The sequence below is a fragment of the Bemisia tabaci genome, chromosome 6 (genome assembly GCF_918797505.1).
Source record: "Bemisia tabaci chromosome 6, PGI_BMITA_v3".
NCBI lineage: Eukaryota > Metazoa > Arthropoda > Insecta > Hemiptera > Aleyrodidae > Bemisia > Bemisia tabaci.
The window spans coordinates 16928965-16945666 of record NC_092798.1 but is presented as its reverse complement, the minus strand read 5'-3'; the positions used below and the strand labels follow the sequence as shown (position 1 = coordinate 16945666).

At 41.7% G+C, this 16702-nt stretch overlaps 1 protein-coding gene across 1 annotated transcript in view; it reads left to right on the top strand.

Annotated features, from left to right (window-relative positions):
• The window catches only part of LOC109039160 (uncharacterized), a 52763-nt gene extending 41659 nt beyond the window's left edge, over positions 1 to 11104 (top strand). The window contains exons 7-10 of the mRNA XM_072301165.1: positions 4981 to 5128; positions 6189 to 6299; positions 6770 to 6850; positions 7303 to 11104. Of these exons, the coding sequence (XP_072157266.1) occupies positions 4981 to 5128; positions 6189 to 6299; positions 6770 to 6850; positions 7303 to 9864 (2902 nt within the window). The 3' untranslated portion in view covers positions 9865 to 11104. The remainder of the gene's footprint in view (positions 1 to 4980; positions 5129 to 6188; positions 6300 to 6769; positions 6851 to 7302) is intronic.
• The last annotated feature ends 5598 nt before the right edge of the window (positions 11105 to 16702 follow it).

Sequence of the window (16702 nt, the reverse complement as noted above, 5' to 3'; positions counted from 1 at the left end):
AAAAGGCGCGAAAATTCATACTGAGAGCGGCAAAGGCAGGCGTGCCGCTGAGGTCATTTATTTCGGGGGCCCGGTCCGAGGCGGGGCAGGTGGGGCCGGGGGGCGGAACTGCGCGCTGATTTCCGTCGGTGGCGTTTTTCGTTTTTCGACTCTGCGCTCGGGAGTGGGAAACGGAGACATGTGGATTGTGGAACGTGATGCGTCACATGGACCGTGGACTGATTGCCTTCTCGCGGCCCGGGCCCCGCGCGCCCGCTGCGACACCCCAACCACCGCCGCCGCCGCCGCCGCCACTGCCCAACACTTCACTCCAAGGTCGACCACGTTGCCGAGTGGCGCCTGCCCAGCTCACCGCACTCCCGAAACCCCGCGCAGTTCCACCGAGCTCCGTCCTCGCCTCGGCTCCTCGATATTTTGCGTCGCACAGTGAATCGAGTCAATCCGATAGGTAGGACAAGACAATTTTACTGAAACTGCAAATTTTGATGTTTATTTCTACACATTTTAAATACTATGGGGTGCTGCAAGAAGAAAACTTCACGAAGAAACCAGTGGGACCACTTTTAAAACTTCAATGTTTTGTATCAACGAAGTTGCAGTACTTTCTCCCCGTTACAACTATCGATAACGATACATTTTAAGTAGTATGGGGTGCTTCAAGAAGAAAACTTCACGAAGAAACCAGTGGGACCACTTTTAAAACTTCAATGTTTCGTATCAACGAAGTTGCAGTACTTTCTCCCTGTTACAACTATAGATAACGATACATTTTAAGTAGTATGGGGTGCTTCAAGAAGAAAACTTCACGAAGAAACCAGTGGGACCACTTTTAAAACTTCAATGTTTCGTATCAACGAAGTTGCAGTACTTTCTCCCTGTTACAACTATCGATAACGATACATTTTAAGTAGTATGGGGTGCTTCAAGAAGAAAACTTCACGAAGAAACCAGTGGGACCACTTTTAAAACTTCAATGTTTTGTATAAACGAAGTTGCAGTACTTTCTCTCTGTTACAACTCTCGACAACGATAATCTCTCTGTAACCAGGAAATCGGTCGGTCCCTTGAACTTCCTATATTAAATATCGACGACCGTTATAACGAAGATCTCTCTATATCGAGGAAGTCGGCCGGTCCATTGAGTTCGTGTTACAGAGAGAAAGTACTGTTAAGCTTCCAAAGTTTACAAATTTTGTCCGACCTCTCTCATTGACTCGATCCACTGTGCATCGGTGCCATCTAAAATTCTAGACCCAACGATAAGCGCAACGGCCGATGCAAGAGTTCCTTAAGATAAGAGTATAATGGTCACAGAAGGTTCCATTCGTGATTGGCTCAGCCAGGCCTTATCCAGGGTCACCGGCGGTCTGGAAAAGCGGGCAAATCAGGGAATTCTTCATAAAATACGCGGATGCAGACACCTTGGAGAGGGGAGGCGTAAGAGGGGTCCGGGAAGCTTCCTAAGAAACTTGTTCTAAACTTTCTAGAAAGTTTCGTCCAAACCGCAAGTCAATATCTGCTGCCGTTCTCGAAATCAACAAATACTCATACATTGTGCACACCCTATGCAGAAGAACCCCCCCCCCCCCCCCCCAGGTGGGGGCTTGTGCTAGATGGAGCTGAATCAATCACCGCAAAAGCGCGCTTCGATATCTAAACCAGAAAAGATGCGTCACAGTTGGAATTCGACATTAAAATACCTGCAGAAATGAGTGCAAACTGGAGACTTTAGCTTGAAAACGGTTCGTTTACTCAATCGGAATTTTTAGTATCTGTGAAGGGTCATCCCAAGGCTGAAAATTAACCTCACGCGGACCCCAAGGCCCGAAAACGGGCAAATCTGTGCATGGCTCTTTCCCATGCCAGGGCAATGTTCACAACTCTTCATCTTCCTTTAATAAGAACTGTAAAGAATTTGAATCACCACTAATAGACAGTTAAATTCAACTTCAAATACGTTTTTCTACTCTAAATATTAACTTAATAGTGTATAAAGTAGTTCGCTTAATCGACTATCTGATTCGTGTTTCATTTAAGTTTCTTGTTCAAATTGCCAGTTGGCGTTTGCTTCATGTCACGTGCATCCCCTTTAGTTTGCGGTTTGGATGAAAGAGCTAAGAATGTTTTAGCTGGCATTTTAATAAAATCTGATCTTTTTTTTTTAACGTCATAGGTAATGGAACGCTCTATCAACTCAAAACTGCGCGAAGAACAGTGGAAGATAATGCGAAGTTAGGTTCGGACCCAACATACAACTATTTGAACTCGGCGGTGGGCCGGGTTGCATACGCTGGACTTTACGGGCGAAATCTGAAATCTGCCTATGACTCTCGCTGTAGGGCACTTGTGCCCTCAGTGTTCTTTTTCGAGAGTCCGCAACTCGGCCCGTCACGGAGTAAAATAGCTGCGTGTGTTCAAACTCCGTACATTCTTCGATTGTTTTACGCTCACAATCAGTTCTTTTTTCTAATGCCGAGTTCGTTTCAAGGAACGCATCTCAGTTTGTTATAATCGTGATAAAAATCTGTGCGACAGGAGCGTCCAAATAGTTGACCAAAATAGACGTCACGTTCAAAGAAAACATTACTCGTGCCCGTATCCTACGATGGTGTTCAGATCTCAGATTTCGCCCGCAAAATCTAGCGTATGCAACCCGGCCCACCGCAAAGTTAAAATAGTTGCATGTTAGGTCCGAACCTAACTGCCAATATCCTCTCATTGATTTTGAGCCCCGCGAATTATTCAAAGCCGAGTGTATCTTTCGGAAAGGCATCTCGGTTGATTTACATTTGTGTCTGTACCTAATGTTATTCCTCTGTTACTTGAGGAGCTTAGCAGAATTTGTACAGTATATTCTCGGATGATTCCAATTCCGAAGGGGACAATGAAAAATGACGTATGAACTTTAATTTGAAAATAATTAAAATGTACTTTTTAATGGAGTTAAAGATTGGTATAGTACATATTCCGTTTCTTTTGGATATGACGAGAACCTTAAATATTAGTTCCTTATCGAAAAATGCAGTCAAATTGTTCAATCCTCTTCTCATATTCAAGCATGTCATGGTGCCTCCAACTTTTTGCTGAATTTCACCTCTCAAAACTCTCTGAACAATTCTCATCACGCCAGCAGTGACACAAGCGGATCCAGACATTTTGAATCGGGGAGGGGGTTTAAGGGGGGCCGGGGGAATTCCCCTTAATGTTTTTTGAAATTTTAAAGCATCCATAATAAGCAGTCTGAGCCAATTTCGTCATGAATTCTTATCAAATGGACGTATTTCTGTCAAACGGAACTAAGCGCCAATTTGAGTTCCTTTTGAGGAATTTAGAATGCCGGATAACGCGTTCTGTCAAACGGAACTAAGCGCCATGGAAAAGCATTGCGGGTATAGGACGGAATGAGCCCGACTCCCGATTCCGTCGCCAATTCAAGCCCCCCTCTATACCTTCCTCCCCCTATGGCACTTAGTTCCGTTTGACAGACGTACGTCCAAATATAAGCATCCTTCCTTCTTCTTTCCTCCGTTCCTTTCCCTCTCACTTTCTTCTCTTTTTCTTCCTACTTTTTTAGAGCGAACGGGGGGAGAGGGTGTACCCCCCTACGCCCCTGGATCCGCCTATGCATCATGTTTTACAAATGAACTACACCCTGTACCGTACCGTTCGTGTTTCGTCTGGCTCAACGCGAGGCCACGTGGAGCGACGACGCGACGTCTGAAACTCGCCGACGACGAGTGGCCGGGCGTCTCAGCGTCCTGCGTTGCTAGGAGACGGCGCCGTTACCAGCACCGGCGCGGCTTCTCACACAACAGAACCCGCTCGTCGCACCCCACCGCCTCCACCCCCTCCCCCCCCCATCCCCGGAAGCCTCCATTCGATCGGGCAAGGTGACGACTGCTCGCCGCTATTCCCTATACGTAGATCAATATCGTCATTAATGGCAACCGCGTATTGCGTGGTTTTTGCTTCCGAGCTCACCTTTTTTAGTGGAGTCTATATTGCCTCCTTTTCAACCGGTTGCCCCGCGCTGCGGGCGCTCTGGGTGCAGGTGCTTTCGATGTTGCGTACAAGGTGCAGTCACGGTTTTCTTTCGCAGAAGATAAGTCTGTAATAGAACTTTTTGTTTATGAATTTTCCCTCTCCTGAAAAAAATTATATCCTTCTGCATCAACGGAACGGCTAATTTTGACCATGCTAACCCATTTATCACGGTACACCGACCGAATTTGTGTTATACACCAACTAAATGCAGCCTTAACAATTGTGAGTAATCCATAGTTCGTGTACAACACCGATAAGTAGGTTTTTCCTACGCTAATTTTGATGGTGTACAACACCAACTAGGGTTACCTGGGACGCTGACGTCACCTTCTTTTCAGTTTCTTTTAAAAATATCAATAACGATCTGTATGTTGGCCTAATGTTAATGAGTCAGAGAGAGAAGAATGGAAGTTACTATTTTGCGCCGTTTTCCGGGAAAAAATCTCGTTTTTCCCACAAAATTCTGCATAGTAAATGAAAATGAGATGGAGTCTCGGGTTCTCATCTGGGAGTCTTTCAGGGAACGTAACTATTAGGAAATGAAAATAATCCAGAAGTCCAGACCTTAAAGTTTTGAATAGAAGCCATGAACCTTGTACGAATTGCATTGCTTGCTTTCAACTGTCACGTTGAGTTAGCTTACACAAACTTACTATACGTACACGAGTAAAAGCTGCTTCACAACGCTCTCTGGCGCTCTGCGACACCTAGCCGCCAAAGTCTCTTATCCTTCCAAAGCCCTTCAGGGAGTTGGCAGTTCCTCATTTCCTCTGAAACCCCCTGTCACCACCCTTTCACTGGGCGTCTCCTTCGTCTCCTCCCGGGAGGAACCCGATCAAGCATCTTCTTCAGCAGCATTTCCTCCGTCATCCTGCTACACAAACTTCTATAAACTTACACAACTTACACAAACTTCCTTTGTTTATATGTTCACAGTGATAGAGAGAAAGAAGAGTGGTCCAAAGGAGTCGCTGCCGGAGAGAAGACAGCCGTCAACACGAGCATCACCCCCGAGCTCGCTTCCTCGCCCGGTGGCTCGCCTGAAGCAGCCAAAGAATCTGTCACGCAGTCGCCTAACAAACAGGTGAGTGTTTCTAACTAAATCCTATCTTATTCAAATTTTGTACGGCACTGGAGCTCTTGCATGCCAATATTTTTACCTACGATAAAAGCACTTGAGCCGGAGTAAACTTCTGCGAGAAACTTGAAGCTTCTTCTCCTGGCTAGTCGCTCTGAAACGAACTTTCAAGCGTAAATCAGTCCTTAACGTCGTGGCAGGGAACTTTATGAGACCACGTGTACATCCAGTCAAACTCTTTTTGCACGGATAGGGAGAAAATACACTAGCAGGATTGCCAGTTTGTTCGGAAACTTCAAGGCTGTAGAACTGTAAACACAGCAGCCTTGCAAATTAGATATTAGCTCCTTATCCGCTCAAAGTGAGTTTGACTGGGCGCTGATTGTTGAAACTGATAGACAAAGCTATAGATAAAGAATGCAAAAGAGGTGTGGAGGGATCCTATTGGTTGAAGCGAGTGGTTGCAATGGACAAATAAGGTAGATAATAGATTAACTACCGGCAACCCACGAGAGACCCTAGAGTCAGTCCATCATTTTCTCCCTTAGTTAACGGGAACCAACCATTTCCAACCAATAGGATAGCTCCATGTTCCCAATGTCTTCTTTGTCGATCGCTTTGTCCGTCAATTTCAACAATCAGCTCGCTGGACGTAGAGGATACAACGTCTACAGCCTCAACCTTAAGAACTTTTTCTAAGCTGGGGCCGAGTTTGTTTCAGGGGAAACAGTGCATCGTTTTTTGAGCCGAATTTTACATAGGAGAAAGAAATTAAATTGTATATCATCCTGGAAGGCGTGTATTCGAGCAATAAATCAATTAGATTTAGATACTGCAGGTAAAAATGACTAAAATTCGTTCAGTTTTCAAGCTTTTACAAATCATTAGAAATTCCCCGGATTTCTCCAGTGCTCACATGGTAGTGTTAGAACCTGCAGAAGCTCTCTACTTCACAGAGCTTGGAGCGACCCATTTTCCTGCCACTTTACTTCGACCCATTTAACACCTCTGCAGTCTCAATCTTTTCTACTTTCTCATTTATTCTTGGTTTTTTTTTCTTTTATAGTTGGATCGAAGTACTCCAAGAAAACGGTACTTGCAATGCCCCGCGGAAGTCAGTATGCGTCATCTGAAGAAATTCGTCCGTATGAAATACGAACTTCCGCCAGAAGCTTCGGTAAGTTCTCAAATTGACACTAAGACAAGTTGCGTAGTTTTTTACGATTTAGTCCTTTAAAATCTCCTAATCGAAATTCAATGTAATGTTTCGCCACTTTATTTTGCTGTCGACTTCTGCATAAGTACACCAGGAAACTGAGTTAGTTGAATCGAGGTGAGTTTCAAACCACCCGGCAAAATTTTCGCCCTTTCACTTCAGATTTGTTGTATGTATACTTTTTGTGGCTCAAAATTAGTATTAGGCATTCATGGCCTCACAATCTCATCTCTTATATCAGCAGAGTCTGTTCAGAGGACATCAGTTTTTCGTAACAATACGTCCAGATTGTGAACTTTTACCAGTTTTCCTTCTGAATTCGAATACAGTCCCACTTTTTTAGTCCCTGCCTCGAAAAGAAGACTTTAGTTTATGTTACTGTGGTTGCATAGCTTTGATTAATTTTTTTCTTTTTATTTCTCTGTTCACAGGTTGAATTGTTTTACAAGAGGGAGTCCTTACCAGATGATTATTCACTGATGGATATTGCTTACATCTACACTTGGAAAAGAGTAAGTTGAGAAATTGCATATCGATAGTAAGATTTGATAAAAACGATATAATTTAACCTCATGCGGAGACATCGGTAATTACTTTTGGATGGAATTGATTTAATGGACGCATTCATTTCATTTATACACACTAAGGGTCCCGTACTCCCCCCCCCCCCCCTGGTAACGCTTTTGGGGCGTAAGTCCCTAACACGTAAAACAAAATGGTTTAACGCTCTCCTCGACCCCCCCCCCCCCCCAAGAGCGTCACGTAATTAAGGGACAACCCCTAATTAAATTAATTGCATGGCATGCTCTCTCTAGAAATGAGGTTCGTTATTTTTCTATGTCTTCAGTTGGCTGCAGGTGCTTGACACAAAGCCATTAAACAACAGAAAGAAAAAAAAGGGGGGGAAAATTCTATGTCATCTAGGTATGGTTTCTAATCCTTTCATTTGTTTCTCATGTTTCAGAATGGACCTATGCGATTTTACTATCGAATCCATAGTCCACGCCGAGTGCTCTGTGATAGCAACGCCTCCGTGAAAGAAGCATCTGCTCCCGAAACTGAACTCTTTGTTCCGGCCGTTAGTGCATCAGAACCCAAGCCGCCATCTCCTGCGGTAGTGGAACCGCAAGTACCTTCTCTGAATACGACCAGTATCCCACAACCGGAAACCATTTCGCTAAATGAAACACATCCTAGTCGGAAGTCGCCTGATGAATCACAGTCTGTAGCCAAGGCCGCGACCCCTCCGCTTATCGAAGTTGACACGATAGAAGAAGTGGCGTCCAAGGAAGGATTCGAAGAAAGACCATCCACGCCGAGGAGCATTGTCTTGGTACCCACAGGAGAGTCCCCTGGAAAACCTACCACACCCTCAACTACCAGTATCACTGCAAGCACGCCCTCGAGTGTGACAGTGACCTCGAGGTCCAAAGGTATTTGTTACCGCAAAGCTACTTCTCCTTCGCCTGAGAAACCTGCCGACCCCATGGCCACGTACGATTTTACAGAGGATAAAACACCCGCGAGGAATTTGGAGAAGTCCATCAACTCGATTAAAAAATCCGGAATGAAATTGAACGGAATCAGCAAAATTAATGGAAATAACGTTTTACTGAAATCCAAGAGTTCGAATGCTTCCATCACCAATGATAACCGCAGAGTTAATACTGCAACCCCAACCTCAAAAGCGCAAGTCATTCCCTCATCCTCTGTTACGCAAGGTGTAAATACCAGTACCCCAACAACCACCGCACAAACCTCAGTTCAAATGCATTTACCGTCCCATGTTCCTTCAGATAAAAGCCCGGCGAAAAATCCTCAGGTTGGACTTAAAAATCCCTCCAATACCACATCCGTTCCATCAAATCCGGGATCCAACACTAACTGCGTTAACACACCAAGTCAAAATACTCCGAAGAACACTAACTGCGTTAGCACACCAAATCAAAATACTCCTAAGAACACAAACTGCGTTAACAAACCAAGTCAGAATACCCCGAAGAACAGTGCTTTAACAAGCTCTCTTTCGGACGACAAAAAGCTTCAGCTGAGCGTACAGAAGGCTGCTGTTGAAAACGTGAATCCAAAACCCACCCAAAAGAGTAGGCCGAACCAAACTGTAGGTGCCAAAGCCCCCAGTATTACCTCGCTTCCTCCCGATGGGAAAGTGCAAATTCCTAAGTCTAAAGATAGCATCAAGAATTTCGAATCAAATAGCAATGGAAAAACCGCAGCCGATTTACCGAGGAATCTGTCTCCTTGGAAAGTCTCCTGTGCTCCAATTGAGAGCAAACGCTCTGAGGAAAGTAAATCTCCTGCAAAAATCCCCCACGTTGATAGAAGTAATGATATCAAAAAACCCGAGACCGCAAAGCAAACTCATTTCGAGTCCGTCAGCGAGAAGTTCAGACGCTTCGAAAAGGAACTAGTCAACTCGAAACCTAATTCGCCCACTCCTCGTCAAAAGCTTTCTAACGCTGGCAGTTTCGTAAGTGGTAAATTAGTAAATGGAACGAAACTTCCTTTCACGTATGAAACGAAACAGAATGAGAATAAACCGACACCCCTTCCCGCTAAGGACAACAAGATCATGCAGAAGAACATGTCCAACCGCTTGAATCCAATCGCAGCTAAGAAACCGTCGAATGGTGCTTTTGACTCTCCCAATAAAAGTGTAACTCCAAGTGGAAATATCCCCAATAGAAAGAACTTAGCCAACGGATGTTCCCCTCCGAGTGGAGTCCAAGTCACTTCTAGTCCCAACCAAATAGAAATCATGAAACGGAAGAGAAGTGAACTAGAACGATGTATCAAAACAGAGAACGGATGCTTAAGTGTCTCGTTGCTCTCTCAGTCGCAGCAAGAGGCAGAGGCAAAAAAGATGAAGATGGTGCAACCAGATGTATCGATACAGTTGATGTCGTTCTCCCGTGATAAGAAAGCAGATACCCCTAAAGCACCCGCACATCAGAATCGAACAGCTCTGACGGAGAGCTCGAAAGCTAAAGATAACTTATCGTCCAAAGAGTCTCCGAAACTTTGCATTTCCACCAAAGCGAATGTTTCGCCACCATCGCAACAGTCTGCTCAAGGTCAAAAGCGGGAGAATAGTGGTCCTCTGGATTTGTCGTCTGGAGACTCGCTTGGCGCCGGTTGTGGGCCCTCTGTAAAAATTGAAAAGTTGAGTTCCTCACCCCCGGAAAAACGGAAGAAGATGCCCCCGTTAGCACCATTAAGAGTTCCTCCTTTAGGTTCCCTTGCAGAACTTACACAAAGGACGGGCCAGCTGCAGAAGTCTATTTCGAACCAAAATGATCTTAGAGATTTTTCAAAGTATCCTAAAGAGGCCATTGAATTCCTTCTTAGACACCAATTCAACAATAACAATGATAGCAATGGTAGTAATGAAAGCTCAAAAAAACTCCTCGATGAATTCGTGATGAACTGTCAAAATTATGCATTCACGCCTCCTTACTCATTAATGCGACCCAACAATGGTTTGTCTACCGAAAACAACCATAAATAATGTTTTTCTCCTTTTGCGAGTAATAATTGAGCTGGCTCGCTTACATCACGGATATCTTTTCCGGTATCCATGCTGAGACTTTTGTATCTTATTCCTATTATTTTTCTAAATGTAAAATTATGTATACTTAAATTTTTTGTTACCAAAAAGAGAAAGAAAACATCCTTCGAGTTCACCAAGCACCCATGCTTTTGATATAACAGAATCGAGCTATGTAAACGAAATACGGCTGGCATGGCCTGCTGTCTAACTTACGTCATTTAGGTTAAGTTATGTAGCTCAATTTTTTTTTTACGTATTGCAATGAACCGGTGTCCCGTATTTTGCTGTTGCGTCAGATGACAAGAAAATTGCCTTCCTCCATAGTGCATATAGTACAATTTTAAATATAATGTAGCATATATATGTACATTATGTTATTAATGGCCTATTTCAAAACGTGTCTTAACGTGTGTCACATCACTGGAAAAAAGAGAGAAAAAGTCTTATTAATTAATAGCTCCGCATCAATCCCTATGTCAAAATTCGAGCAGAAACTCTTGAAATATTACTTTTTGGGAAAAAATTCCCCCTCATGTCTCACCAAAGCTTTATCTTTGAATCAAGTTTTACGCCGTTAGATACACCGTTCCTACCTATTCACGCATAATATTACATTTTTTTCCGTTTTCGAAGGGTTTATTTTTTTATTATAACACATGCGAGTTATGTCCTAAGCTACACCAGTGTTTTTAAGGAAGTTAATTTTGTTGATTATTTTTCTATGATAAATTGTATATTCTTTAATAATTATATTTTCGTAGCGGTTAGCCATGTTAACTATTTTTCTATTTAGTCTAAAAATGTTTATGTTTTACCAGGGTAAATCGGTTGCAGTGTCGCACGAAACCAGACCCTTGCTCATAATGAGATGAAATTTAATTTTTTGATCTACGTGTGAAGTGATACGTTACTACTCTAGAATAGTGTTTATTTGTATTTCTTTACTTTTCGTTAAACTATTTACTTAATTGTCCGTCGCAAAAAGAGGGACAGACTCATGTTGTGTCACTCATTATCCAAAGTTAATTTTTTCTTTGGAAGTTGTCTTCCATCCTCTTTACGTATCTTATACTTAGCGTAAGCCTTTCAAAAGCTTTAAACAGGTCGATTTTTTTTTGTAAATGTATACAAGACATAAATTTCTTTCTCAGATCTTTTCATGTATCGGAAATAAATGTGCATTTCAAATTTCGAAGAACATTCTTTGTTTTTTGCTTCTCTGATTCTTCAGAAAAATCGCACAAAGAATTGAAACTTTCAAAGTTTTAAAAAATTTTATATACAGAATCCATCAAGTGTCCGAGTTCCGCGCACTATGAGAAACGTCAGACTCTCATTCTAAAATGCATACTTCCCAGAATTTTCTTTTCATAACCAAATAAGATCGCAGTGGTAGGAGAAAAAACGGAGCAAGGAGCCGTCTAAAATGTGGAATTTTAAAATCGAATTAATCTAATTCAGGAGATCGCAGGACAAGGCGCACAAGTGCAATTTTTTCCTATTTCAAGAAGTACGTTCGTACGTTTTTAAAGCTCTGATATTACGTAGAGCCTACTGGCGGAGAGAAAGTTCAAGCTCACTTTTCTATGCTTAAAAATTTTATTTCAGTAGTAAATATTTCACGGACAACACCTTTGGGCTAGTTTTAGTTGAAATCCTTGATTTTTCAATTTTTTTTTAAAAAATTGCACTCGCCCGGCTTGTCCTCCTAGCCCCTCAATCACGATCTCGATATTTAAGTTATGCAACCATCAAAACAGCATAGTTAATCTTGATCAGAATATTTTTGGGCGTTTTTTAGCGCAAACCGTAGTACTGAACATTTGGGACGGGATTTCGATTTTTTTAAGTTCTGCAGGATGGGTTCCCCCGTCACCCCGCCTTCTTCTCTCTAATCCACTGATGGGGCTGAAATCTTGCCGAGGCATTGAGGATATATAAATTTCTCTAAATAAAATTGAATAGATCACTGGGGAAAAATAAAAAAAAAAAAAAAAAAAAAAAAAAAAAACACATTGGATCTTGAGTCCAGACTCAAGAAAAAGTACTCTTGATTCAATCAGAATATAGCTCAAATCAAGAACCAAGCCTCTTAATTTAAGCGGATTTCGTTTTAATTCAAGCAAAAGTCCGATTGAATCAAGAGTATTTTTTCTTGTCAATGTTTTCAATAGTCTGGACTCTAGATCCAATGTGTTGTTTTCCAGTGATTGTGGATTGTTAATTACAGAGCAGATTCTTCTAGATTAAACTACCGCCAAATGTTTTAAGTTTGAAGGCTTTCTTTTACTACCTTAATGATAATTAGTCTACTAATAGGTTATCTAATCCTAGTTTTTAACAGAGATTCAAATTTGTATTTCAATGGACATCTCATACAACATCTGACCAAAGTCTGGTTGAAAAGGAGTGAGGGAGGGGGGGGGGGGGGGTTCGACTCCCTCCTGAAACAACCTCAATTTTATTACAACCACCCTGTGTGACAAGTAACGGAAATGATCAATGTTGACATTTTAATTTATTTCATTAAAAAATACAATAATAAATGAAGAATAAATGGACTGCCCAGCAAATTGGGACTGGAACACTCAGCTAAGCTGTCAAAATAATGAGAGAGAGATTAATACAGACGAAGAAACAAAAGAGGCCATCATGATCGCCGAAACGACAACAGTTAAATGGACTACATTTTGCAATTAGGAACTATAAATCCCGGCTCGGTTTACAAACAACGTGTGTGCCATTTGTTTCCCCATGCACATACGTGTTTTTTCAGATGAGACAGAATTTATTGCTCCAAACTGCAAAATGAAGTCCAAATATAAATATGAGTTCATGTATAAGAGCACGCAAATGATAATTTAAATATACACACGTATGCAGGAAGAAGAAAATTTAAGAACAGACGAAAAAAGAGAAGAAGATTTAGAAACTGGGAAAAGCAAAATTGATCTGCCATTATTTTGAACCTATGGAGGAGGATCGATAAACAGGGAATTCGCAACGAACATCCTAGTAATCGATTCTTTACCATAGCCTCATATACAGGGTTATTCAAAAGTCACGCACGGCCTTGAGGGCGGTGGCCATTTAAAATTTTTCAGTTGCCCCCCGCCCCCATCCTCCTAGGGGATCAAAAACTGGGAAGTACCTAAAAAAGTTTCTCCCTTGATATGAGGAGAAACGTCTTGAATCGCAAGTCGATATCATAATTAGAACTAATGTTATAGCCAGTGGTGCGTGGTTTTTGAATAGCCCTGTATGTAGAAATATCACGATAATCGATCATTCACGTCTCGCCTTTGCTATGCGCTAGCGCATGAGCGGAACTGTGAGGGGACCGAAGGAGTCTGTCCCCCCCCCCCCCCCCCGAACCTGCTTGACTTCTCCAAAGAAATGTAAAGGGTTTTGCAAGGTAAGTAAGTGATCTTTATCTTTGAAAATCAATTTTTGGCAAGAACAGCTCAAAATTTCTCCTGAGAACAACTCAATTTCCCAAAAATTCTATCCCTGAACTCTACTTTGATAGGGTGCCCTTCTGCCCCCCCCTCCCTCCCCACAAAAAATCTAGTCTGCCAAGTGCGGCGCCGATAACAGGTCCAACTAGACCCGAAACGCGTCTGCAGTTCTCTTCTCCACTGGTCAGAACTATACTATTGCACCAAATGGGGAATCTCTGTGAATAAGACCAGTGCCGGGTTTATGAATTTTTCTACCTGGAGAGAGATTGATTTAGGGGATATTCAAGGGACACTCTTTAGCTTAAGAGACCCACGAAAAATTTTCAAAATTGAAACGTGCCTCCAACAGCATCTTTGGTATATTCAGGACTTTCTGTCCCTCTCCTACACGGGTAAAATTTAATTGCTGATTTAAGAAATAAATTGCTAAAAAAAAGTAACTGCAATGTTTCAACGTAGATTTAACAACAAAAAAATGTAACATTAACCACTATTTGAAGCTGATTTAACCACGGGTGTGGTTAAAGCAGCATTTTTGTGTTGTAAAATCTACATTGAAACATTGCACTCACTTTTTTTTAGCGATTGCATTGTTAAATCAGCAATTTAATCGTTTCCGTGTAACGAACAAGAAGTAGACAATTTAGAAAAACAATCACGCAAGTTCTCTCGTTTTAGCTGGCTAGTAGGGAATTTTTCCGCATTCTTACATTTTTAATGGTCGCATTTGATCAACTCTAAACTAAATACAACCTCAATTTGATTAAATATTATTCATTGTATTGGCATTCAATGATTGAACCGACTGGTTTATTAGAGTGCATCCACCCAAGGCAAAAAATAAAAGAAAAAATAGAAAGTATCGACTCAACTTTATTCGTATTAACGAGAGCGAATACTTTCCAGATCCCGATTTCCCAATTGAGCGATAAAAAATTGTCTCTAAACTAGAAAGGAACTTCATGGAAGACGCATGCCGTTAGAAAAAAGGTAAGTATAAATAGGCACGCTTTATCACCCCCCCTTCCTCATCTGCTATGGCCACTCTAAGTGGTACAGTCAATTTTTAGATGTGCGCTTTTTTGATCGCTTGAGCAACCTCCAACATTTTTTCTCTTTTCAAAATGATAATTTGATTGGGGCACATTCTATTTTCGGCTGTGTCACTCACGTAGCCCTTGAAGAATCACCACTACAAATGAGACAAACGGAACTAACACAATATGGGAGTAGAGGAAATGGAAAGACGGCGCAGAGATACAACTATTCGTGCTTGATGGATGTCCGTGCTGCATCTGCAAAATTGAAGGCGCGATGGCGCGAGCTGTGAATTCGCAATGTTCCGCAGCTCCACTTTATGCTGCCAATGAGGGGTCGTGAGAAAAGTTAAGAAACGAGGCTCAACGGCTCACTGGTAAAAAAAACCTCTTGGACCAATGCCCTATTGCATTGACTTAAGAGTGCAGTTTCTTGTCGCCGGATTCAAGAGTCTTGAACTCTTGTTTCAAGCGGATTTTGCATTGATTCGAGCGGATTTTGCATTGAAACTAGAGTCCGGACTCTTAAATCCGGCGACAAGAAACTGCACTCTTGAACCAAGAGGTTTTTTTTACCAGTGCTCTCTTATTTACGGCTGTATTGCTCACACAGTCTTTAAAGCACCGCTAAAAATACAAATAAGACAAACTGAAACAAACAAAGTATGGAAATAGAGCAAAGTAAAAGGAGGCGCATTGATGACGGCGCAGAGATACAACTATTCGTACACGATGGATGTCCGTGTTGCATCTGAAAAATTGAAGGCGCGATGGCGCTAAGCGTGAACTCGCAATGCTCCTTTCTATGCTACAAGTGAGGTGTCGCTCAGATTTACATTTGATTACATTTTTACTTTTGAACACCTTGTCTCTGCTTCAAAATTTCACCTTGTACTTTTTAGATCGAATGTTTCATTTCTTCGATGAGGTAAAAAAGATTTTTACGGCGTACATATTTCTCGGGTTCATTAGCCCTAAAATGGTGCATCATTTTCCGACTTTTAGTTTTTAAAAGGAGTATTATAGGTGCAAGCTCTATATCTCGATTCTTCTGGAAATAATGATGCATGGATGCGTCTGGTACTTAGCTTTGATTTTTATATATATTTTTTTTTTTATTTCACCGACTTTATGCGCTCGCTTACTGCGCCGATACGGTGAATTGTTGCCATAATTTTGCATAATGTGTTCCTCCAAACGAGCTTCGAAGGAATAGTCCGATTTAGTGACTAACCTCATTCGATATAATATCGAACTCTTGGTTCAAACATAATAAAACTAACATAATCTCATGTACGAATTTCTCATGAGTTAATTGTAATAATTTATTAAAAAATTTAGTCATTGACTGGTCATAAATCTATCAAAGACTCATTAAACACAAAAACTGTCGATTGTAAGAAGCACTTGAACGCATTTTACCACGAGGGTGTCTAAAGGCTGGCCAAAAATCAGTACTTTTACAGTGCTTTTCCAGTCCATTCCCAAGATATTCAGTACCTCCTCATAAGAGAAAAGCAGTACTTTTTCAGTGCCTCCAATCGACGAAATTCGAAAATTTTCAAAAATTTGAAATTATCGCTCGAATTGCGACAAAAATGACACAAATTCCGGACTTTCTCGCAAAACTCCTCACTTTTTCAGTACTTCCGGACCGCCCTTAAAAAATCAGTTCTATATCCAGACTTTCCGGAAATTCCGGACTTGAAGACACCCTGGCCACTATGACGCAAAGGGCGCAAATCAGAAACACGGTTCTGTGCACTGGAAAAAAAAAACACATTGGATCTAGAGTCCAAGACTCTTGAAAACATTGACAACTAAAAAAAATCTTGATTCAATCGGATTTTTGCTTAAATCAAAAGGGAATCCGCTTAAATTAAGAGACTTGGTTCTTGACATAAGCTTAAATCTGATTGAATCGAGAGTATTTTTTCTTGTCGATCTTTTTAAGAGTCAGGACTGTAGATCCATTGTGGTTTTTTTTTTTTTTTTTTTTCGTGTGTTTGATCACATTTGAGCTAAGGATTCGATATTATATCGCATGATGTAGCCACTAAGGAGTCCATCAAAAAGAAAACGATAGGTATACGGTAAGACGCTATTTTTTCTCTTCCTTTGGAGGGCAGAGCAAAACAGGGGCAGAGTTCACGGATGGTCACTATTTTGAGCCCGAGGCGTACATAGACTTGGGACCCGCGCACGCGCTGAGGGTGAAATTCTAACTCTGGAGTTTGATCCTCGGGGAGCGGGAAGACCCATTGTTGGGCTCGATTCGAGAGCGAGCGTGGTGAGGCG